General features: G+C 41.5%; 1 protein-coding gene across 1 annotated transcript; it reads right to left on the bottom strand.

Moving 5' to 3' along the window:
* Positions 1 to 642: 642 nt before the first annotated feature.
* Positions 643 to 23112, bottom strand: LOC100729131 (cytochrome P450 2B4-like). The gene is made up of 9 exons (XM_063252795.1): positions 22899 to 23112; positions 15953 to 16115; positions 15672 to 15821; positions 14371 to 14531; positions 13678 to 13863; positions 13046 to 13187; positions 11607 to 11794; positions 11318 to 11459; positions 643 to 1713 (listed from the first exon to the last, which is right to left on the bottom strand). Exons 1-9 carry the CDS (start codon positions 23067 to 23069, stop codon positions 1511 to 1513), a joined length of 1506 nt encoding a protein of 501 aa, XP_063108865.1. The 5' UTR covers positions 23070 to 23112; the 3' UTR covers positions 643 to 1510.
* Positions 23113 to 25933: the final 2821 nt, after the last annotated feature.

Raw genomic sequence — 25933 nt, forward strand, 5'->3', positions numbered from 1 at the left:
GAGAGATCACATGTAATTGGAAGTCAGATTTGGAATCATTTGAGCCCTTTGCAGATAGGAATTTTTTCTGATATCAAAAGGAAGTGAGATGTGGAGAAGGTAAGGTTATCTAAAAGGAGAGGTCTGGATCCACTGGAAGGATGAGGTTAAGGGTCAGCTGATTTAGCCAAACTTTTATCTCTTCATTCATTGCTCAGAAATTGTTTTCAACAGCTATCATATGCCACACTTAGCTCCACGTGCTGAAAGTTGAACAGCAAAGATAGCAACAGGCTGACCCTTCGTGGAGCTCCAAAGGAGGTGTAGAACATAATCTCACAAAAAGTCTCTCTGAAAAGGTCTTAGGGACCTGACAACTGAGATCACATGAAAAATGGTAAGTATCATCTCCTGATAGGGTGAGGTTTGATTCTCAGGAGATTTAAAGAAAACTATGAAGGAATGCATGACACACATCCAGAATCACACAGCTCAACAAATGGGGCAGAAGGTGCCTTACACAGATGAAAAGAAAGGTTGTGCCAAACAGCTAAGGAGGAGAATGAGGAAGGCCAAATGCATCATATGAGAGCTATCCTCAACATCACAAAAACTCAAAAATGTTATGCAAAGAATTTTTAAAAAGTAAACAAGCTTAACACGACATTTTGAATAAATTTATTTATATGAAATATCCAAAAGACCATAAGGCAAATCCATTGAGACAGAAATCAGATTGCTATTTGCAGGGGCTGGGGTTAGGAGATCAGTGAGTGGCTATTTAATAAGTAGATTGCTTTTGGTGAAAGTGACAAACAATGACTGAAACTACATAGCAATACATGTACAAACTTGATAATGAACTCTGTAGCAGCACTGCACTGTATGCTTTAAATGTGTCATTTTATGTTACGTGAATTTCATCTCTTTTAATGATGCCTGAGATGAAGCATTTGAGAGTAGGATCATGAAACATTTGAGATTTACAGTATGAATCTGCTGTTTCACTCATAGTATCAAGATCTGAGGCAGCTGTTGTCATCACCTGACCTCTGTTATTCATCCATAGCATGGGCATGACCCCTGCACCCATCACCTGGGGCCAATGAGAGGGGAATTTCTACATAGAACCTCTATTACAAAACATGGAGCAAAAGGAGTTGACAAATGCAGAGTGACTGTTCTGGGCAAGGACAAACTCACTCAGCATGAGCTGTATCCTGGGAAGCAGAACTTCGGAATATTCTTGAACCAAGTTGTCTCTTTTAACTCCTAACTTCTTTATATACACTGAATAAAGGCTGTGATTATTGTTGATGCAATCCAAATGTTGGCACTTCTATGCACATAAGGAAGGAATACAACACAGAACATCAGAAGGACTGCAACAGTATGCAAAGAAGCCTACAACAAAAAGTTTTGCAAGGAGTCAGGTAAGGGGAAGGATGCTGGTTTACAACAGGTTTCTCAGGTGCAGGACGTGAAGGACCTTTCTCTACAGAGTCAGGGCACTGAATAACCCTGTGGTCCTTTATTTCTCTCTTGAGTCTATTGTGCGAGGCAGGAAGGATATCTGGTATGTTGGGGGCACTCTGCCAAAACCAAATTCCTGGGGTGTGAAATCAATGTCCTCCGGAGCCACTGGACTCGATATGGAGAAGTTCTGAAGGATAGTGGTGAAGAAGAGAAACAATTCTGCACGGGCAATACCTTCTCCAAGACAGATACGCTTCCCTGTGGGAACAGAGGATCATAGGTATAGGTCAGGGTGATATTCTTTGCCCTGTCACATTCCCAAGATTAGACACCTGTGGTCATTGCACAGGCATGACCTTTAATCTGCAGTATGGGTAGACATGGAGGAGGTTCTCAAACCTTCTGATACTGGGTGCAGATCTTTGGGTAAAATGTTCAGTGTTCAGTGTTCAGTAGGATTTGGGACATGAAGTTATTTGTAGCTTTGTTTGATTTCCAAAGAGATCAGCAACCCCACGTGAGATTGGGAGGGCAACGTTATAGAATGGTAAACTTACAGATATTTCACAGAAGTCAAAAATCAGTTATTAACCTGTGTCTGTGCTCATGCTGCCTGTCACATAGTTAGACTGCTAAGATCAGCCTCGACTGTCTGCACCCAGCTGTTTCTCCCAGATAACTAATCAACTTGATTACATCCAGCTGTAATGTCTGTGTTTGCCCACTTGCTTCATGGACTTCATGTCTGGGACAGATTGGCCAGTCAAGGAAGCCTTTAACTCTGCTTGCTCTGCTCGAGCCCTCCTCCCTCCCTCCCAGGATATGCCTGTCGTATGATAAATTCTGTTTTTAACTATATTAAAAGAAAAAAAGAATAAAAATGCTGATACAGAATTTCAAAACAAAACAGCAAAAGATTAGCACTGTTAATACATTGTATTTTGTTTGTTATCTTCAAAGCAGTTGTTCAGATTACAAGATATAGGCTACAAAAATGATTAAACAAACAATGAAAGCACAGACTGTTCTTTCTGATGAACTAACAGGGATTAGTGGTATAGTTATCTATTTTCTCCTTTCCTCTATCCCAGTTGCTTTGTCTTTTTAAGAAGTTTCCTTTCTTTCCCCTTTCACAGTATCTATTGTACATTTTGGATCTTATTTACTCTTTCAGTGTTTTACACTAAGGAGACAACATGATATTTACACGTGTGAGTCTAATTCATTTCGCCTATGAATATGATGTCCACTTGCATCCATTTACCTATAAAAGATCTATGTTGGGGCTGGATATTTAGCTCAATGGCATGTTTCTGCCAGCTAGCTCAAGGCCATGAGTTCAATCCCCAGTACAAAAAAAAAGCCTGAAGTTTATCCTTCTTTATAGCTGAGTAATAACTCATTTGTATAAAAATACATCTTTTTTATCCATTCCATGGTTGACAGGTATTTAGGTTGTTTCAACATCACCGGCTATTCAAGAAATGCAAATTAAAACAGTACTGGGATTCCTTCTCACTCCAGAAACAGTGGCTATCACCACGAAATCAAGCAAAAACAAATACTGGTAGGGCTGTGGAGATAAAGGAACACTTTTTCACTGTTAATGGGAGCATATATTAGTACAACACTTCTTTACAGGTAAACCTGCTAAGAACAAGTCTTGACAGCATATGACTTAATACATATAACCCATCATGTATTAACCTGCAACCAGCTTTATACTTCCTACCTGCTAAATTTATTTTTTTAAATTTTATTTAAAGAGGAAAAAAAGCAAAGAAAGAAGGGTAGCAACAATACAGAATTCCAAAAAAAAACCAATAAACTCTAAGAAATGACAAGTTGATAAATTACATACTGTCATCTTTGAACTAGTTGTTCAAGTTACAAAATTAAGGCATACAAAGTGGACATTCAAATAGTAAAACTGCAAACAGTTCTGCACAATGATCCAACAAACACTTAGCAATATGATCATCTATCTTACACACTTAAACATACATGCAGTTATATTCTTTGGAGCACTTTCTTTTCCTCTCTTTTTACCATACCAATTACATATTTTGGGTTTTATTACTCCTACAGTTATTAATACTTTTTATGCTAGAGACACAATGTGATATTTATAAATATGATTCTTATTTACTTCACTTATGAGGATAGTCTCGAGTTGCCTCCATTTAACTGTGAAGGCCTCAAGATCACCCTTTTTTATAGCTGAGTAATATTCCATTGTATAAAAACACCACATCTTTTTCACCCACTCTGCAGTTGATTGGCATTTTGGTTGTTTCCAAGATTTAACTATTACAAATTGTGCTGCTACAAACATGGGTGCACATACATCACTGTGACATGAAATGTTCAGTTTTTCTGGGAAATACCCAGGAGGAAAATAGCTGGGTTGAACAGAACTTACAATCCTGGTCTTCTGAGAATTCTCCACACTGGTTTCCATAGTGGCCACACCAGGCTACACTCCTACAACAATAGAGCAGTGTTCCTTTTTCCCGCAGCGTCACCAACATTTGTTATTGAATGTTTTCTTGATGGGAGCTATTCTTTCCGGAGTGAGACAAAATCTCAATGCTGTTTTAATTCACATATCTCAAATGACCAGTGTCGGTGAACATTTATTCATGTATTTATTTGGCATTTGTATATCTTCAACTGAGAAATGTGTGTTCAACTCCGATGACCATTTTTGAGAGGGTCTTTGAATTTGGGGGGCTTGATGCTTTTCAGTTCTTCATATGTTCTGGATGTAAGTCCGTTGTCTGAGGGGTCGCTGGCTATAATTCTTTCCCAGTCTGTGGGTTTTCTTTTCACTATGTTGATGATGTTCTTTGAAGTGCAGAAACTTTTCAATAATATGAGATCCCAGTTGTTGATGCTTTCAGGTGTTTCCCGTGCAGTTTGGATTTTGTTCATGAATTCTCTGCCTAACCCTATGTCTCCAAGACTTCAACCTACATTGTCTTCCAGTAGATTTACTGTTTCCATTTTAATATTTAGATCTTTGATCCAGGTAGACTTTAGTTTTGTGCATGGTGGTAAGCATGGATCTAGTTTCAGTCTTCAGCATGTGGAGAGTGAATTTTTGCAACACCATTTATTGAAGAGGCTATCCTTCTTCCAGGGAACAAGTTTAGCACCTTTATCAAATATCAGTTGGCTGAGTGTCTTTGTAGTTGTGTTTTCATCTAATCTGCTCCACTGATCCTCAGGTCTATTTCTTGGCCAGTACCATGCTGATTTTAGCACTGTGGCTTTGTAGTATAGTTTCCAGTCAGAAACTGAGATGCATTCTGCCTGCCTTTGTTGTCCAGAATTGCCTTTGCTATTCTCTTTTGTTTCCAAATGAATTTTAGGTGTGTTTTCTCTAGATCTGTGAGGTATGTCAATGGTATTTTTATTGGGATTGCATTAAATCTGTATAACAATTTTGGGAGTATGGCCATTTTCACCATGTTTCTTCTTCCTAACCAAGAGAAAGGAATGCCCTTCCTTATTTTAATATCCTCTTCAATCTCCTTTTTTAGTATAGCATAGTTTTCAGCACATATGTCTTTTACGTTCTAACTTAGGTTGATTCCCAAGTATTTCATATTTTTAGATGCTATTTGTGAAAGGTGATATTTCCGTACTTTCGCACTTGGTGAGTTTCTTGTTTGTGTACAGGAATGCTATCAATTTCTGAGCTTGACTTTGTATCCAACAACACTGCTGAATTTGTTACCTCTAGTAGTCTTTTAATGAAATTTTTGGGTTTTCTATATAAAGTATCATGTCATCTGCAAATAGTGATAGTTTAACTTCTTCCTTTCCTATCTTTATTCCACTTATTTCTCTCTCTTGCCTGATTGCTCTGGCTAATGTTTCCAGCATATATTGAATAGGAGTGGTGATAGTGGACATGCTTGTCTTGTTCTAAGTTTAGAGTGAAAGCTTACAGTTTTTGCCCATTTAGTATAATGTTGGCTGTTGGTTTGTACAGATGTATAGATTGAGGTAGACACCATGTATTCTGATTTTCTAAAGGGTTTTTATAATGAACATGTGTTGGACTTCATTGACAGGTTTGTGTTTTTGGTTTGGGCTCTGTTGATGTGGTATATTACATTTATTGATTTGTATATGTTAAACTGTTGCTGCATTCCTGCAATGATACCCACTTGGTTGTAATTTATAATCTTCTTGATGATTTGCGGCATTCTGTTTGCAGCATTTTATTGAGACTTTGCATTAACATTCTTTGGCCTATAGTTCTCCTTTTGGGTTGGGTCTTTCTCTGATTTGGTATCAGAGTAACACTTGCCTCCAGGAATGATTTAGGAAGATTGCATACTTTTCAATTTCATTGAAGATTTTAAGGAGTATTAGCATCAAATCTTCTCTGAATTTCTTATAGAATTCAGCCATGAAGCTATCAGGACCTGGGCTTTTCTTTGTTGGTAACTTTTTAATTACATTTTCAATTTCAATAGCTGATATTGGGTTATTCAAAATTGCTATATGTTCTTGGTTGAGCTTTAGTGTTGATATGTTTCTAGAAATCTGTCCATTTCCTCTATGTTTTCCACTCTGTGTGAGTAAAAATTTTCAAAGTAGGCATTCTTTTGAATTTCCTGGGGATCTGTAGTCATTTCCCCTTTTCAATCCTTATTGCACGAATTTGTGTTTTTTCTTTCTTATTCTTGATAAAGTTAGCTAGAGGTTTGTCAATCATGTTTATTCTCTTACAAACCAGCTTTTTGATTAATTAAATCTTTGTATTGCATTTTAGTTTTAATTGCATTGATTTCTGCTCTAATCTTTACAATTTCCTCTCTTCTATGAGCTTTGGGATTAACTTGCCCTTCTTTTTCTAGAACCTTGAGAAGAAGCATTAGGCTCTTTATTTGTACTCATTCTGTTTTCTTGATGACAATTTATTGCTATATATTTCCCTGTTAAGACCACTTTCATTGCATCCCACAGACTGCAGTATCTTGCGTCTGCATTTTCATTGAATTGTAGGTATTGCTTTTATTTCTTCTTTAATTTCATCTGTAGTCCACTGGTTGTTCAGAAGGTTGTTATTTAATTTCCATGTATTTATGAAGGTTTTGCCATTTTTGCCATTAATTTCCAATTTCCCAGTGCGCTATGGTCAGATATTATGCATGAGATAATTTTAATACCTTTGCAGTTACTTAAGAATGTTTCATGGAAAATGTATGGTCTATTTAGGAGAATGTCCCATGTGCGCCTGGGAAGAATCTGTATTGTGATGTGGTTAATGGAACACTCTGTAAACATCTAGTAAGTCCAATTGCTCACAGGGATGATTCAGTTCTATTATTTCTTTGCTGATTTTTGTCTAGTTTATCTATCTCTTTCTAACAATGGGGGATTAAGATTCCCTGTTAAAACTGTGTTCTTGTGTATTTGGTTTTTCATGTCCATTAGTATTTGTCTTATATAGATCGCTGCTCCTGTATTTGGTACCTATAGATCTATAATTGTTAGTTCCTCCTCTTGAATTTCTCCACTAATGAGTATGTAGTGACATTCTTTATCTCTGTTAATCATTTTAGGTTTGAAGTTTACATTGTCTGGAAATAGAGTTAGCCCTGCTTTTTGGGGGGTTCTTGTTGCATGGAATACTGTTTTCCATTCTTTGACTTTTAATCTTTGAGTTTCATTATGGGTCAGATGTGTACCTTGTATACGTGCTAAATGTATTTAAACTGAACTCTAAACTGGCTCTGGGCTGGTGATCTGGACTCAAACTCAGTCTCCCAGGACACTGGCAATAATAAACAAGTTTCTTTCAAATACCACAGAGAGGAGCATTTTCCTTTCAGTGTAGGATTTTTCCACAAGTTAAAAACCCATATATGGGTATGTGTAAATACAAAAGTATGTGCACATGTACAAGTTCACATTTTTAGTATTCTTCATTTTTCATACGCAGAAAATACCCATCTCAGGGCTGTTGCAAAAGTTCAGTAACTATTCATAGGAAATCAAACTAATATGTGATTCATATTAAAAATCTATACTGCAGTAACTCTTTTGTGTTTTTTTCTGAGTGGTCAAGTGTTTCTGAAGTTATGTGCCTCTATATCTGTCTCTGTCTCTCTATGCCTCTTTCAGTGTCTGTCTGTATTTCTGTCTCTCTATCTGTCTGTCTCTCCCTTTCTTTCTTTCTTTCTCTACCCTTCTTTTCTCCACTCTCAATTCTTCCAATCTTGGTTGTTTTCTGGCCTCTGCCTGAGATCTAAGAGCGTCAAGCATATAGATACAAATACAGTTGTGCTGCACATAAAATTATAAAAGAGACCAAGATACACAAGGGTTGATCTGAGGCCCCACGAGTTTCTCTGAGGTGTAATGAATCACTGCCAGTTTACAATATTGGTCATGGGATGTAATGAGAATAAAAAGAGCCTGAAATTCAGTTTAGAGAGCCTCTCCCTGGACTTCAGTGCTTCTCCATTTGCAAACTGATGAAATGTAGAAAACCATGACAAGGATGATTTCTGGGTACTTCTAGTGCCTTTCAGATTGTTACAATATCGCACCTACATGAAGGTACCTGAGGGCAGTGCCCATTTCTGTCTGATACATTCAGAAATTTGGAGCCATGAGCTTAATACTCAGGGAAAGTCGCAAGATGGTTCTCCTCCTGGAACAGATTCTGTGACCCAGATTTCTCCAAAATACCCTGAGGCCTTCTCTACATTCCATCTCCAACTCTGGAGCTCTCCATTTGGACACTGTTGATATCTCCTTTTGTCTTATACTCCATTGTCCCAATTTACCTTTCTTCCTTCTCAGGGTGGTCTGCCTCTGTTTGTCTGTATCTATCAGGCCCTATCTCTAGGTCTATCTTTTATTTCTCTCTTCTCTTTTCTGCTTTATGCCACCTGAACTCCCTGGCTCTGTTTGGATCTGATTCATTCTCATTCAGTCTCGATCTTTCTTCCTCTCTCTCTCCCCTGCCTATCTGCCCCACCATGCTGTCTCTCCTTCTCAGTCTCTTTGTCATTCTTTCTCTTTCTGTATCATTCTCATAATTCACTTTTGCTTATCTATCTGTCCCTTTCCTTATCTCTCTACAGCTCTGCTTTCTGTAAACTAGGGTAGAACTAACAAGCACAGGAAACAAACCCCATCCTACCTCCACCTCCATGCTGCCACTGTTCCAAACTCCCAACAAAACAAAGGAGAAGGCCACTGCACCAGGTCCCTGGAGTCACTCTTGAAACTCAAGACTAAAGACTTGTAACTGGGGAATTCCTTCCTCCCAAAAGATAAGAAAACTACATTGGTGTTTTCCATGGGTGAAGCCTGTTAAATTTGATATAAAGCTGCCTACCTATATAGCAAACTGAAAGCTAACTCAATACATAAAGAAACCGCAGCTGACTTGAGAATATACTCTTGGAACAGACAACCTAATCTCAGGAAAACATAGCATTCAAGCTTTCAGCACAGCCTACAAACCACTCAGACATGTCCAAATAAGACAAAACAAGAAAACGTTTAAGAATACATATATAACCTTACCATGAAGTTCCACCTCTCAAAACCTTCATATTCAAAAGTTAGAGGAAGGATAACTAAACAGATTCTGTGGTTTTTGTTTTATATGGTTCACATATGAAGTCTACATCTGATCCTGTTCATATGAATTTAATAAAATATTTTTTAAAACAAAGTTTCAGTGTTGAGTTCAGGCTACCTTTGAACTCACTTTGTAGTCAAGGCTGGTCTCGAACTCATATCAGTCCTCCTTCGCAGCCTCCTAAGTGTTGAAATGACAGGCATGCACCACCATGTATTCTGAATAAATATGTTTTAAATGTACAGGAAGTTAAATTACAAGGAAAAGTAGATTAAGACCTAATTCTTCATTGTATGTACCATGAGATATATTTTAGAGCTGCATGCATATCCTCATTCTTTATCAGTGTGATCTAGAGTGACATTAAAAAAGGTTCTTAATCCAGCATTACTTTCCCACATAACAGGAAGGAAGGTTAATGCAAGAGGATTCTGAGAGAACTGGGCATAGTGGTGAAAACCCAGCACTTGGGAGGCTAACGCAGAAAGATTGCTACAGGTTTGAGAACAGTTCCTGCTGCATAATGAATTCAAGACCAGCCTGAACTATATAGCGTGACTCTGTCTCAACAAACCAAATGGAAAAAAAATAAATAAATAAAGACTGGGAAATAAACTGGTTTTGAAGTCTGTTGTGCTTTGAATTTTACAACCTCGTGCTCACCTCGGAATATTTCTATTTATATCTGGACACCTGCTGGCTCAGATACTGGCAGCAAATAAATATTTCTTCAATTAAAGACAAAAAAACCACCCAAGCAGACTAGAGAACAGAAACACAGACAAATGAATGTTCCAAGACCTTCTCCAGCTCCTCAGTGCTTTAGGGTAAGTCCAAGCTCCTCTCCCAGCCTTCCAGGCCCTGCCCAACTGACCTCTTCATCCTGCCCCATTCCTAAGCTACACACCAGAGCTTTTTAGTTTCTCCAATGCATCATGAAGACACCACCTTTAGTCACCTGGCCCTTTGATTACCTCTCCCTGGGATACTCTTCCCAGTGCCTGATTAATACTCACACATGAGGCTTCAACTAGAAGCCAGGTTCTTAGATAAAGTGTTATTTTCATCAATCCGCCAAAGTTACTCAGTATTTACTATTTTGCAGCCCAAAGCCATTTTTAGAGCACTTACCATGACAAAAAATAGCAACTGCCCGTTGTAAGAATTGACTTTGTCCCAGGTAATCCAAGAATAAGGCAGGTATTGAATGAATTAATTACATCAAAACTTTATGACTGTTTGATGAGTGTCTCCCTCCCGGCCTTACTTCACATTTACTGGGTCTGGCACTATGTGCTTTGCTTAATGCGTTATCTTTTTCCTCCCAAAGAACGCTGACTTCAGAGTAAGGCTAATACAAGAGGTCTGCTTCCTACTACTGTTGTTGTTATACTTTTTATTAGTACATACTTGCAGTATATGCAGTTTACAATCATATTGATTAGTGAATATGTGCATATAATACAGCTCAGCTCTTTTTTTTCATCCTCTTCCCTCCAACCTTTGCACTCCTACTCCCCAATTGTTTACTCTTCTTGATATTTTTAATCATATCCCATTTTCATAAACTATAATGTTTACACTCCTTGAGGTGATTAGGTTTATGTACACAGCATATTTTTATTCTACTTATTTCCAACTTCCCTTCCCCTCCCCTTCCCCTGTGTCTTCTGGATCCTTTGCCATTTGACCCCCTTGTCTTCTTCCAACTCTCCTTTAATATGCTCTTTGTTTGTACCTTGCCATACTGAAATGAGAGACTCACATGTTTTGTTCTGTTTCACTTTGCTTTTAAAAAATGAGTTTGTTCTTATTCAGAAATTCTTTTCAGTACTGAGGATTGAGTCCAAGGCTTCATGCATGCTAGTCAAGCACTCTACCACTAAGCTACATAAGTAGCCCTTTTTTAGAGATAGGTCCTTGCTTCAGAAGCGCAGGTTGGCCCTGGATTGGTAATCCTCCAGCCCTAGTCTACCAACTACTTAAGATCACAGATTTAAACTCCCATATGTTTAGAAATTGTATACTTGTCAAAGGTCCTGCTTACCAAAATGTGCCTCTAGGACATAATCCCACTGCTCAGGCCTTCTCAAGGATTGCAGTGGAGATGGACTAGGAGAGTTAGGTTAAAGCAAGGGAAATTAAACAAGGTCTTCAGTAAACAAGTACTTGCCATCCTTTGTCTCAAGGGGAGAATGGGAACCTCCCTCTAGTGTCTGGAAGAGGGCTAATGGGTCAACTTACCCATGGAGAAAGGAATAAAAGCTTCATTCTTCTTCAGTGTCCCCTTAGCATCCAGAAAGTGGTCAGGGTTAAAGGAGTCTGGCTTTTCAAAGTGACATGGATCGTGAAGAGCAGTGGACAGTAGTGGATATACTTCAGTGTCCTGAGGAAACAGTACAAGATCAAAACCTATTGCTACAAAACAAAGCTGAAACAAGGTTTCCCCACTGAGAAACCAAAAGGAGGTTGAGATGTGGGTTAAAAAACCAAAGAGGCTCACACAAAGGCATGAAATCCCAGGTGGTCTCACCTTAGGGATAAAGAACCCTCGGAAGTGGGTGTCTTTGGTGACCATGTGGGGCACACCAATGGGGAGCAGGTCCGCAAATCTCTGAATCTCACAGATGACAGCCTCAGTGTATGGCATTTTGGATCTATCATCCAAGGCTGGCTGGCAGTGTGAGCCAATCAGCTGCTCAATTTCCTTTTGGACTCTTTCTGCACAGAAAACGGGATGATGAACCCATGGCCCAAAGGCATTTGAGCAATAACACGTTTTTCTTTGGAACAATGAGCCAGAAAACCCGTACAAAAAACAGTTATACCATTCACACCCTCAAAGCAGTCAACTATGGGTGAAGGAATGAGGGAGAAATTAACAAGAATTCTCACGTTTTAAAATCCAATAATGTTACAAATTATCTCCCCACATCCACAGCTACACACACACACACACACACACACACACACACACAAACACACACCACAATTTTGTAAATATTTTTGTAGTAAGAACCCTAAAACTCCTCCTCTAAAATGAATAAGATATGAACTAATATTTCTGATGCTGGCAAGTAGGTCACCCTTAGGTCATAAAGCATGTAACAGAAGAATAAATCAATAACAATTCATGAACTGATGGATGATAAAATGAGTCCATCAGTCAATCAACTAATGGCTGAATCAGTACATAACATTGCTGAATGAATGAGATAAACAAAACATACTCAACTATTTCAAAGAAAGAGACATTATGGTAGCTACTGTTAATATCAGATTGTTTTGTGGTGAAGTGCTGTGTTGCTTACATTGTTCTGTTCTGATCTGCATTGTTTTGTACTCTTTTGGCTTAATCTCTTTAAAATAAAAAAAAAATTTATAAAACAGACAAGAAAAAAGACATGAATAAATAAAGAAAGATGAAATACATAGGAGGCTTGAATGGAAAGTAAACATAGTGTGAATAAATGAGATTAACTGAATCAATGCAGGAATGGTAGATAATTGAAGCCTAAATTGAAAGGCTGCTGGTTAAGTAATAAAATTTAGTTGAAAAAGAGCTGGGTGGGTAGATGTATGAATAATGTACTGAACCAGTGGCTCAGTGACAACTATCAGTGTTTGAAGGATCAACAAGTCAATCCAAATAAATGAATAAAACTGTACCTCCTTTGACGAACCATAGATAAAAGAGTCAGTAAGTATGCAGGTGAATTAATAAATGGATGGATGGACAGATGGTTCACTGTTTAAGTGTGATGAGAGAAAACAGTGGAAAAACAGGTTAATAGAGGCTTGTTCACTGAACTGTACATCCCCAGGACTGGCTTAGTGGGGAGCTAGTCCAAAGCCTGCAGAGTTCCTGGCACAAGTGCCCAGGGTTACCTCTCATCCATGAGATGCCCTCACCCCACCTCTGCAGCCCAGAGCACATCACAGGGCCTTCCCAACTGGCTGTCGGTCACCCACCTGTGACATGGGGGTATTTGAGCAAAAACAGAAAGCCATAGCAGAGAGTTGTGCTGGTGGTCTCCGTGCCAGCAAAGAAGAGGGAAAGCGAGGTCAGGATGAGGTTCTTGTGGTGGAACTCGGTGTGTGAGTTAGACTTTTCCTAGGTCCAGAGTAAGGAGATACGGATGGTCAGGGAAGACCAAAGCCTTGCTGCAGGAAGTTTCATCTGTCCCTCTGGGCAACCTCCCTCTGTTTCTGGGACTCAGGTGATCTGGCATGCTTTGCATTTCTCCATCCTTCCCACCCAGTGCTCACTGGCTCTCTCTCTCTCTCTCTCTCTCTCTCTCTCTCTCTCTCTCTGTCTCCCCATTCTCTCTCTGCCTCTGTGGGTTTTTCTCTTTTTTTGCCCCTTGCTCTGATTTTCTTCCTCAGCCAGTCTTTGCCTCTTCTCTCTTTCCTGCCCATGTCAGTTTCTCCTTCCTGTCTTCTCCTGCCATCCACTTCATCATCTTTTCTCTTCTACTCCCATCTTCCCCTTTCCTATACTCTCCTCCCCACCCTGCATTTCCTTCCCCTCTTCTCATCTTCTCTCTCTTTCCTTCTCTTCAGATCATCTCTCCATCCTCCCCAACTATTCATCCCCTTCCAGCAGCTCTCAGTTTATCCATGCGGAGCAGGAAGGTATCAAAGAAATCTCTGGGGTTGCTGGGGTCCAGGGTTTCACGGTGTTTCTCCACACTGCGGCCAATGAAGCTGTTAATTTCCTGCAGGTTTTTGTAGATTACACTGTGTGTGCCAGGAAAATATTTCAGGACACTGTAGAAGAGCTCAAACATCTGCCAAGAAGAAGGGGCATTGAGGTCCACAAGGGGCCCAGTTAACAGACACTGAAGGGTGAAGCTGTCCTTGGCCACAGACCTCCACGGACAATCTTTATCCCACCATCTCTCTATCCTGAGTCTGCCTCTCTCCTTCACACACACACACACACACACACACACACACACACACACACACACAAACACATGTTTGTTCCCAGAATATCTGTAACTTTATTTTCTTTCCCTGTCTTCTCTCTTTCCTCCCTTCTCTTTTCCACCCTGCATTTTATTTGTCTCTCCCACTTTATTTCCACATCCCCTTCACTATTCTTTCTCTTTTTCAGCCTCTTGGTCCCTGTTCACTGTTTGTCCCTCCCTTCAGGTCTCAGTGTTCCTGTCCTTGAGTGCTGTCTTCACCCTTCTCCTGTCCCTAAGTGCATTTCTGGTCCCCCCAAAGCAGGCCATCACTCCCCCTTGCCCTGACTGCTCCCTTCATCCCGTGCTCCAGCCCCCTCCCCTGACCTGACTGGATAGGGAGCTGCCAAGTGCAAAGGACTGATAGAACAGGTCCAGCAGCCTCAGGAACTGCTGATCTTTGTAGCCAAAGCGTTCTCCAAACACAATAGAGCAGATGATGTTGGCAGTAGCACACTGGAAGAAGAACAAGGGGTCCAGAAGGTCTCCTAGGGAAAAGGTAGAGACAGAACCTCTGTAGTTGGTCCCTGCCCTGCATGTCATCCTGGTCCCAATTCCCTCTCTGTAAGTGATAAGTAAAAGTGTTAAGCCCCAGGGCAGAGGTGGTACAGCATGTCCCATCATGGCTTGTACAGGTTTAAAAGCCCTGATCACTTCTTCCTGTGCCCCACCCTTTACCTCTTTTCCCTCCTCTAGGGTTTGACTGAGAAGGAGCGAGACTTTAGTCCAAGGATATCAGGTAGTGGGGATCTTTTCTCAGTCTCCCTGTCTCTGTCTCTTTCTTTCTCATGCTGTCCATCTGGCTCACTTCTCTGTCTCCTCTCTTGCCTTTATAGACCTCCCCTAAGACTCATCCATCTGTCTCTAATTTTCTCTCTCACCTTCTCTGTGTCTTTGTTTCCTCTTTGAGTCTTTCTGACTCTCTTGTCTTTTTCTCTTCCTTTTGCCCCACAGATGTCTGTCTCTTCCCCTTCCCACTCTCTGCCTCCTTCTGTCTTTCTACTCAGTCCCTCTGTCCCTATTGCTTTTCCCCACCTTTGCTAGCTCCACACATATAAATACCTGGCATGAGTTAAAAAATGCTAACCATGGAGGTGCAAACAAAGAGCCCCTTCACCTCTGCAGCCCTCTTACAGAGGATCCCAAAGGAACTGAAAATGCTCCCCTGAGAGCAGCACACCCACCTGCCTCTTTGCTCACTGCCTGCCCATCAGCACTTCATTCAAGGGAGAGGAAACACATTTCTCTAGTTTCATATCTGCTGTTCCTCCTTTTCCCTTTGCTTCTTTTTACACAAGCAAGACTTCTGTAAAAGCTTTGATGTATACAACTAACCCATGAATTGTTTTCCCTAGACACAAACAAATAGCATACAATCACTCAGCCTATTTCTCCAAATTATTCTTGAACACCATGAGCCTCACAGATGCTTCTTTGGTTGTGCTGCTCTGCTGCTTATCTCTCTGTTCATTTCTATTCTGTCTCTTTCTGTTCCTATCCTTCTATCTGCCTCTATTTCTATCCTTCTCTGTGCATATGTAACTTTCTCTGTTTCCATTGCTGTGCAACCTGCCTCTCTCTCTGTACTGAGTCTTCCTTCCCTACCCACCCCATCCCTCAAGACTCACCCTTGGATTTCTTCATCTCCTCCACCAGACACTGAGCCTCCTCCTGAATCCGCTCTTCCACAGTCCGCTTTCCCATCCCAAAGTCCCTCATGGTGGCCAAAGAGAATCTCCGAAGGGCCTTCCAGCGGTCCCCATTGGCAAAGACCACACCTAGTGGTTGTAGGAGACACATGAGGTGCAGAGGAAGGGTCCCCCCCCACTTTTCTCCTCTTTTCTCATGTTCAGTTTTGCCAAATCTCCTCCTCCATCCTGCCCCACCACAGTGCCTTTGAGGTGCTCACCATATCCCTGGAAGGTAGATTCTACGGTAGCAATTATCCCCCGGCCAGAGAAAGAATCAGCTTGGTCCACCAAGGCTTCCCGTATGGTCTCTGCCCCACACAGCATGACCACGGGCCTCGGCCCCAGGTACACAGTGAACACATCTCCGTATTTCTCTCGGAACTGCCGAACATACCCACAGAAGGGTTGTTATTAGTCAGTATACACACCACTTGTTAAACTATTAAAGTGTTTAAATATATATTGGTAATTAGATGCCACCTCCAGAATCTTTGGTCTGTCCTCAGCTGCCTTGCTCCCTTTCTAGGACACAGAAGCTAAAGGGTTAAGCCGTGGCCCAGCCAGGCTTCTCTGAGTGATTGAGGCTCTAAGAAGGTTGAATATTCCTTATCAAATCTTTACCCATATCCTTGAGCCAAGACTGATCTCCCTCATATGTCAACCCAAAGAATTTGTGTGCCGTAACTTCAGTCTGCATTGTGAACCCCAGTAATTTCTGGAGGGAACAACTCTGACACACCCTCTTAGTGCAAGGGAAGGGACAATAACAATCCTCTAGCCCTGAGCATGAAATTTGAAAGATTCTATCAGTTCAGCGTCTTGAGAAACTGGTAGACAGGACAGTCACCCCTTGGTATCTATGGGAAATAGATATCGGGGCCCCTTGGATATCACAATATTTGCTAGTATTTGCAGATAACCTGGGTTCATCCTTCTGTATATCTCAAATCATCTCCAGATAGCTAATATATCAAACAATGGGAATAATATATAAAAAGTTGTTTACCGTATTGTTTAGGGATTAACAGCAAGAAAAAGTCAGTTCACATTCAATACTAGCATGATTTATTTTCAATCCAAAACTGAGCTCATCTGGGGATGTAGACCAACTGTATTTATCAAAGCTAAACACAGGCATACTGAAAAACTTCACCACCAAATACTTGCTCCACAAAAATGTGTACTTGTTCACAAAAAAAAAACAAAAAACAAAACTCAACCAGAATATTCACATAAGCCTTCTTAGTAAGCGATCATTAATGCATGACATAGTGAGAGATTCACATGATAGACTATTATTAACTACAAAAAAAGAGCCCAGTAGATTTATAACCAAAAATCTAAATGAAATTCACAAATAAGGTGCTGAATGGAAGCAACTAGACACAAAAGCAAGTTTAGTTTATAGTTGCTTATGCCAGGGATTTAAGTCAGTGGCATATGAAGTAGAAGAAAAAGAAGGAGGAAGAGGAGAAAGAGGAGGAGAAGGAGAAGTTGTTTACATTGGCTTCTTTTATATAAAGTTAAAATATAGATAAAACTAACCTGTGGGAAGAAAACCAAGAGACAGAGAGCCTGAGAGGAAGGAGAGCAGAAGGTGATACAGAAAGAATTAAGAATTAATGTACATGTACCAACTCCTACAGTGAATCTAATCATTGTGTACTGCAAACATATACGAATATAAATAAAAATTTTTAAAATCAAACTATGATGAGGAATAGTATGCTCATTGTCACGTTTTCTGCATGTCAATGACGTGAGCGTGTACACTGAGCTGTCCATTTTGGGAAGGTGATGTCCAACTTCAAAAAATCTTAGCTCAAAAATCATAAAAATGTCTAAATCTACTATGAAAATGTCTTGTGTCACGCTTTGCAAAGCCTTCTCACTAGTTTCTCTGCTTCCATTCCTGTACCCTTTAAAATTGTTTCACCACCCTCTGAGCCAGGGACATCCTGTTAAAGTATAAGTTACTCAGCGTTCCTACCCTCTCCAAGCCTCCAGTGCTCCCAGGTAACTGAGAATAAGATCAAAGTCTGTCCCACGGTCCCTGCAGCCTGGCAAGACCTGGCCCTGTCACTTCTAGGGTGTCTCCCTCCACTGCCCCTTGGCTCACTCTGATCCATCCCCATGCTGCTCCCGGCTTCTTCCTCTCCTGCTTTCAACAACATTTGTTCTTTCTGGTGCTGGCCACCTGTGCCTTTCAGGATCTCTGCTCAGGAGCACAGCAAGACAAAGCCTTTCACAGATTCCTCAGTCTGAGATGGCTCTCACTACTTTCTAAAACACCAAACTGCTTTATTTCAATCATAGCTTTTGTCTACCTAACATCGTTTCTGTTTATTTCTTGTTTATCTGTCACTCCCAGTGGAATGCCTGTGAGAATAATCCCCATACATCCCTTGTCCAAGATGCACTTCCCAGCACATAGCAAGTGTCCATAAATTATTAATGAACAAATGAATGAGTGGACCGAAATAGCACTTTCCATGCATTGTCTCATCTAATACTCAAGCAACTTTAACAGTCACATATTATCATTGTCGCCATCCTACAGAGGAGAAAACTACAAACCTCTAACTTCAAAAGGATTTGGGAGCTTATTGGGGACTAGAAAAAGAGCAGTGTCACCCTCTCCAGAGCTTCCCATCATGACACAAATATGTATCTGTCCCCTCTTCCATTACACAAACAAACCAAATTGCAGATTTTGGATACCTAGAAGTTCCTTGGAAACCCACAGAAGAGCTTTACAGGGCCTGCATAGTGAAGAAATTTATGCAAAAATATAGGTGAATATTTGGAGAGGAAGTGGCCCACACTTTTCATCAAATTCTCAGAAAATGTACTGATTCCCAGAGTGTTAAGTGGCATTAAGTCTAGGATTGTGGAGACAAAAGAGATTGCAGACCTATAGTTGCTAGGCTCCTGCTTCCTCTCCCACATGCATGTGCCTGTGAGTTAGTGCCCTCTGATGCTTTGCCTCACTATCTTAGTCCACCTCATGCTGCTATTGTAAAAAGCCTGAGAGTGAGTAATTTATAAATATCATGGTTTTTGAGGTTTTTTTTCTTTATATAGTTCTTGAAGTTTCAAGGTCCGAGGTCTTAGAGACCAGTATCTGGCTGGGAACTTCTTTGCTGTGTTGTCCTGTGGCAGAAGGTGAAAGGACAAGAAAGCATGCACACAACAAAGGGGACCACATTCACTTTTACAGAAAACCCATTTGAATGATGATCACATTAATCAGCTCCATGACCTAATCACCTTTTAAACATCCCACTTCTCAACACTGTTGCATTGGGGTTTAGTTTCCAACAAATGAACTCTGAGACATATATAGCTTTCCACCCCTGGCCTCCCAAATTCCTGTTCTTCTCACATGCAAAATATATTCATTCCATCCCAGTACCAATAAAAGTCTTAACCTGTTCCAGCATCAACTCAAAAGTCAGGGATCTCATCAATGAAACCAAGGCATGATTTCTCCAGAGGCAAACACTCCTCCAGCTGTGAGCTTAACACAGTGGTGAAACAGGCATAGGAGAGACATTCCATAAAGGAAACATGGAAAAGAAGAAAGGGGTGACTGGTACCAAGTAAGTAGAAAATCCAGAAAGTAAAAAATATATTGCACTTTTGTGAGATGTAAAATCAGCTAAAATGAAAACCTATGTACTGAGGGCCTCCATGTATGCAGTGAAACTCTATTAAGGGGAAGGGGATTGGGTCTACAGTCCCTCCGTCAGGCAGCCTCTCCCAGGTCCTGACTCACTCACACTCGGTGCCTCCTCTCACCTGCTCTTTTGCTCACTCACTTGTGCATATTTACTGAGCCCTTGCTGGGAGCCAGGCACTACCCGCAGTATTGTGCTCAGGTAAATGTGACACTGCTGTGGCCGTCACCAACAGAAGCAAGCGACACACAATAGCTTATGGTGGCACTGGGGTATGATGTCACACACCTTATAAGCCCAAAACTCAGGAGGATGAGGCAGCATAATCAACATGAGTTTGAGGCCAATCTGGGAAATGGAACAAGACACTATTTGAAAAATAAATAAACAAATGAATGAATAAGCTTATGGTACAAACCTGACCATGTCTGAGGCCAAGAAAGACTTCTCAGGGGAAATGATACTTGCCTGGGCATCTAAGAAACATCAAGAATCACGCAGGGTGGATGAACACGAGCCAAGGGACAGTACTTAAACGATCTCACCATGTCCCCAAGCTTTTCCTACAGAAAAACTGAAGCATTTGCTGCAAGGAAGAATGAGCAACACTGGGTGGTGTGGTGCACACTTGTAATCCAGCACTTAAGAGGCTGAGACGGGAGAATCACTGTGAATCTGAGATCAGGCTGGGCTACCTCATGAGTTCAAGGCCAGCGTGCACACAAACACAAATTCTCTGAACAGATGTGAAGGAACAGATGAAACAGGGATGTCCAATGGAAAATCAAAGGAAAAGGAAAAAAAAATCAAAAAATAAAGTTGGTTTTTTTGTCTTTTTGAGACAGAATCGTTCTATGTGGTTTATGTTGGAATTAAACTCACTGTGTACTCCAGGCTGACTTGAAATCTGCAGCAATCCTCCAAACAGCCTCCCCAAAGCTGGGATTATAGGCATGCATCATCATGCCCAGCTCAAAAAATAAAATTTCAAAATTAAGATTTCTCCAGGTCCTCATCCAAAAAAAAACCCAAAAACTTCGTAAGGCAACACTTTACCAACAAACATTTTATGTCCAAAGTTCAGTTTTCTAATGATATTGATGTAATCCCCAAAAGAACAGCATTTTAATACAGAAACTGTGCCGCTGAGCAAACCCCTGGCCACTTAGGACCATATTTATACCTTAACAAGACTCATAGCATTGTAGCACCATATCATGCTTACTGAGAAAATTTAAAACATTATTACAAAACTGTAGAGATTTGACTGTACAATCCAAATGTGATGAACTGTTAGATACTGTGGGGCATCATTGTTCTTCTGCCCTAGCCCAACTGAATTTCTTCCTATTCATGACAGTTAATTGTGAAAAATTGATTGACTAGAATAAGAAGTGTCTAGCAGATTAATGAAGCACAGTTCTGGCAGTGTCTATGGATGACTGACATATAGGCTACCCAACTGAGGGGAAAAGACCCACCTCAGACATGCGTCAACCAATAGCCTGGACAAAATAAAAAGGGAAAGAAAGAAGTGTTTCTGTTTCAGAAGAGCCCCAGGTATCAAAGTTGCCTTTGGAAGTGTCTCTAGTTTCTTTAGTCTTCTAATGTAGTCCTCTAAGGGTGACTCTACAGGGAGCTTCTAGACCTTCAACTTTTGACTGGTGCTGCATCCTTAATCTTAGTAACACTCACATTTGAAGAAAAATTCACACAGTCAAATTCCAGACACAAGAGCTGCCTGGAAAAAAAGCAGCCTTAGGCTTCCTGAGCCACAAATGAAAGCTTTAGAAAATATTCTGACACACATATCTGCAAGCACCAGACTGTGAGCCAAGCAGTTTGGAATTGAACCGGACCTCACCAAGCCAAGGTGGCCAGCTTTATTTCAATTAAACCCCAGGCTCCACACATGACCTTCCTGACAGGTCCATGCTGCTTGTTTCAGAAGATCACCAAAGCTTAGCACTCAGTCATCTGTCTGGACATGCATGGTTTGGATCTGGTTTGAGTGTGTCCCCCATACATTTATGTGTTGAGACCTTAGTCCCCGAGGTGGCCATGTTGAGAGGTAAGGGAGCGTTTGAAGAGTGGAGCCTAGTGGAAGGTAATTAGATCATGCAGGCACTACCCTTAGAACAGATTAATGCTGGTCTTTCAGAATGAGCCAGTTCTTAAGAAAGCAAGTTGTTATAAAACAACGCCTCCCCCATGTTTGGGCCCTTTCTGCACATTGTAGGTTCAGTTTCTCTTCTTGTACCATAGGGAGCCATTAACAAAGGCTGAACAGATGGTACTGCCTGTCAGCTGCCTGAACCGTCAGCCTCTAAAGTTATGAGCTAAGTAAACCCCTTTCCTTTATAAAGTCTCAGCCTCGGGAATTTTCTCACAGCAACAGAAAACAGAGTAAGGTGTCGTGAGGCTCTATTTTGCCTTCTCAGGTAGATCTCTTTATGGCTTGCTGCCCCCTTCACTTCAGCCAGCCCCTCATATTGGTACACAGTTCAGTTCCTACCTCCTCTCCAGCATACATGCCATGCTTTTCCATTCTCCTGGGTCTACTTCCTCGTCTTCACCCTGAACACCCATCATGAATGGGCTCATCTCCCCTCTTATTCTCATTCGTCCAGTCTTTATGAGTGTGTCCAAATCCTACCTCTTACATAAACCCTTCTGGGCCTTCAAATGATCTTTAAACCCCTATTTCTTCTCTTCTGTTCCTTACCCCCCAGGACTCAGCCCTCAGCACCATCCCTGGTACACAAAACTAAAAGTAAAAGATGATATAATCAATAAATAGATCATTGAACAGGTATGATTCTATTCTAACAAGGAAGAAATCAAGATTTTTCTCCCCTTTTATTTTCCCACTCAGTGTCTTATTAGGTTGCCCAGACTGTCCTAAAACTCATGGTGATCCTCCTGCCTCAGGCTTCCCAGTGCAGGGAAACTGGTGAGTGCCATCACATCTGGCCTTAATAATATATTTGTGACACATCATAAATGTATTCATCATGGAGATCTGGTGCGTGTACACATCACATCTCGATCCTGTTTACTTCCCCTCCCTCACCCTTCCTAATAAGCACTCTTTACTGCCTCTGCTTTCCCCCCTTCCTCCTGCTTGTCCTCAGACTGACTCAGGACAATCTTTGTTCTCTATGTTGACAGAGGCAAAACCTTTCTGACTGGTGACACTGTTCTTTTTCTCTTGCTTCTAGGCAAGTATGCGGTATGCAGCAGAGGACAGTGAGATTCTACACCTGCAGATCACACTCACACAGTTCTATATGCCCTTTCATCCTCTACAGAACAATGTCTCACACAATTCTGCCAGCGGAAAGACACCTGTGACAACCTGACCAGTATCCACCAGGAGTCAAGATCACACTCTTTACACACTGATCCTCCACACCAGCCTCTAACTCTGAAAGAAGACTGTGCTTTTCCAGCCTGCCCTGGGATCCGAACATCTGTGTCTCACCTTCAGGAAGGATTTGAACAGGCCTTTTCTGTTCATCTGCAGAATGTTCCCCAGGAAGGGCAGAGGACGTGGGCCAGGTGGGAGGTTGCCATGGGCCTTTGGGTGGCCCTTGAAAAGCAGAAGTAAGAGGCCCAGGAGGAGAGCAAGGAACAAGAGGAGGCTGAGCTCCATGGTCCTGATCTGACTGCCCTCTACCCTCTGCAGCCTTGAGCTGAACCTTTTATCCTCAGCCTACCTCCTCAGTTATGCAACTTCACCCTTTCCCTGACTCCTCTCTCATCCTTATCCAGGAGTGTGATCTTAGAAGAGAGTTACCAAGCACCCATACTTCCTGTTTGGGCAGCCAGGTAACCTGCTCATTCCCTAGTCCTTTAACCCCTCCTTAGATGTTGGCAGGGATACTGCAAAACAGACGCGAAAGGGTACAAGATTGCATTTCTGTGTGCTGGGTGCACATGTTGTCAATTTCTGACTATGTGTTTGGCTCTTTAGTTTATTCTGTCCCAGTTCGCTTGCAGCTGTGTATACCTGCATGGTTTTCTATTTATGAAGGGCTATTTTGCATTTCAACATGAATTGCAGTTATGTGTTTCTGTGTATGAGTCCAGGTGTGCTTCTGTGTACATTCTTCATGTGTGGGATCATCTGTGTATTTATTGACTTCACACATGATGACATGGTTGCATTTCATAGGGATTTCTGCTCCTGTTCATAAATCTGCATGTGCCAGCTGTGTTTTTGCTGGTGTATGAGTGCGTCTCATACTCAGGCTTTGTAAGGCCTGAAGAGGTCCCCAGTGTTCCCACACACGCTCCACTCTGTGAAGGTCATAGGTGGGAGTGATGAGTGATGGGGAAACCAAAGAGGGGTAAGACTCTCACCAGTGGAGGGAGAGACAAAGGCAGACAGAGACAGAGACAGAAAGACAGAGAGAAAGAAACCCAGCTGGGAGAGCACCTGGGTTATCTCAGTCTCTGATCATTCCTATTAGTACTGGCTGGTTCCCACTGCCAGAATTTTCTCTCTCTCTCTCTCTCTCTCTCTCTCTCTCTCTCTCTCTCTCTCTCTCTCTCTGACTTGGTGTCTCTGTCTTTAGATCCTGAGGTCCGTTGTGTCTTAGTCTGCTCTTAGCAGTAACAGAATACCAGAGACTTAGTAATTGGTAATGAACCAAAATTCACCTGGTGTGTGTTTTTGGAGGTGGAGAAATTCAAGTGTATGTGATGGCATCTGGGAAGGGCTGCATCACAACAAGGCTGAAAGGCACAGAGAATGCCTGAGGCACACTGTGCCAAGAGAGAAGCTTGGCACTCTCTCCCTCTGTCCCTCCCACAAGGACAATCCATCCATGAGAGCAGAGCCCTCATTATCTAATCAGCTCTTCCAAAACAAAAGGTTTCATCTTTCATGTGAATGGAAAGAACTAAAACCACTATCACAACTGGCATAGAGATTCTGTAAAGAACTAAAACTAGAAAGTCCATTAGACCCAGATATTCCCCTTCTAGGTACCTTCCCTAAAGAGTTAAAGACCTCACATTACAGTGATGCATGCATACCCATTTTATAGAAGCACATTTCATAATAGGTAAATCTTGGAAACAGGCATCAATAGAGGAATGAATAAAGAAAATGTGACATTTACACACCATGAGGCACTGCTCTGCCAATAACAAGAGTTATCTGGAGGAAAACAGATGCACTTTGAAACCATAAACCATGAAGTGAAGTAAATAAAATGCACAAGCTTAAATATCACATTGTTTGTCTTGTGTGAGAAGCTCAAAATGCAAACAAAAAAAGCAAAGTAAAAATAGATGATAAGAAATAAGGGCATAAGTCTTTTACAGAAGTAAAAGCACCAATGAGACAGAGGTAGGGGAGGAGAAGGAGATGGAAGAATTAGGATGTGTTCTCTCCATGCGCCAACTTCCAATAATGAATCACCGCATACTGCAAACATGTACTAATAAGAAATAAATATTGAAAAAACCTTGCTTCTTCGTATAGATACAGTATCAACTCCATTTCAACATGAATTTTGGAGGGAACATTCTAACTTACATTTTTGCCATACCCTCGAAAATTTATGTCCTTCTCACAGGTGCAACACATTCCTTCTGTCCCAATAGCCCCAAGATTTATTTTGAGGTGCTGGAGAATGAACTCGAAGCCTCACGCGTGCTAGGCAACTGCTCTACCACCAAGCTACCTCCTTGAGCTACCTTTTTATTTTGAGACAATGCCCAGGAAGGCCTTAAACTTTAGACCTTCCTACAGCAGCCTCTTGAGCTGCTGAAGTATAGGGTAACACCATCACCTAGGGCAAACCCCAAACTCAAAACTCCAAAGCGATTCCTGCACCAACTCAAACGTCTGGTCTTACCATTATCAGATGTATACTAGACAGACTCAAGACCTGATTCTTGCTCAGGCAAATTTCCTCCCGCTATCAGCCCCTGAAGTCTTAACAAGCTATCTACTACCAAAACACAGTAGTCTGCTATTTATACACAGTTTTACTTCCTGATATTTCAGAACTTTACGGTCAATTTCACTCCAAAAGTATTAACTGAAAAGATTCATTAATGTCAAATTTGGCATGAGAATAAATGTCTGTAATATCTGCAATCTAGAGACTGCAGCTGCCTTCCGGGAAGAGTGAGCTGGGCTGAGCCGGGGGACCCCGTTCCAGCCTTGCAGACCGCCCTCTCTCACCTGAAGGCCACATCGCAACTGTTCCCCTGCAAGAGAGAGGTGGGCCAAGCCGCGGGACCCCATTCCAGCCTTTCAGACTGCCCTCTCTCACCCGGAGGGCACATGGCAGCTGCCCCACCTGAAGGAGGGAACTGGGCCAAGCTGCGGGAAACTGCTCCAACCATGCCTGCGACCTTCTTTTGGCCTAGAGAGCATCAGCACTACTGCCACCACCTGGAGGAGGGAGCAGCCCTGCTGAGGAGGTTTGAGGCCTACCTAGGCCATAGGGGGACCCTCTATCAGCTTGGGGAGCTTTGCCATCCAAGGAGCTGGATGGT

This window comes from Cavia porcellus, unplaced genomic scaffold, assembly GCF_034190915.1.
Source record: "Cavia porcellus strain 051 isolate PalLab524CR breed Dunkin Hartley unplaced genomic scaffold, mCavPor4.1 scaffold_7, whole genome shotgun sequence".
Taxonomy (NCBI): Eukaryota; Metazoa; Chordata; class Mammalia; order Rodentia; family Caviidae; genus Cavia; species Cavia porcellus.

What these genes read in the sequence shown, in the direction of transcription:
- LOC100729131 (XM_063252795.1), bottom strand. Translation starts at nt 23,069, where the DNA reads ATGGAGCTCAGCCTCCTCTTGTTCCTTGCTCTCCTCCTGGGCCTCTTA. An exon ending in ATCTACCTTCCAGGGATATG is followed by an intron (nt 15,822 to 15,952) that starts GTGAGCACCTCA and finishes TACAACCACTAG; the next exon opens with GTGTGGTCTTTGCCAATGGG. An exon ending in CAAATACCCCCATGTCACAG is followed by an intron (nt 11,795 to 13,045) that starts GTGGGTGACCGA and finishes TTTTCTGTGCAG; the next exon opens with AAAGAGTCCAAAAGGAAATT.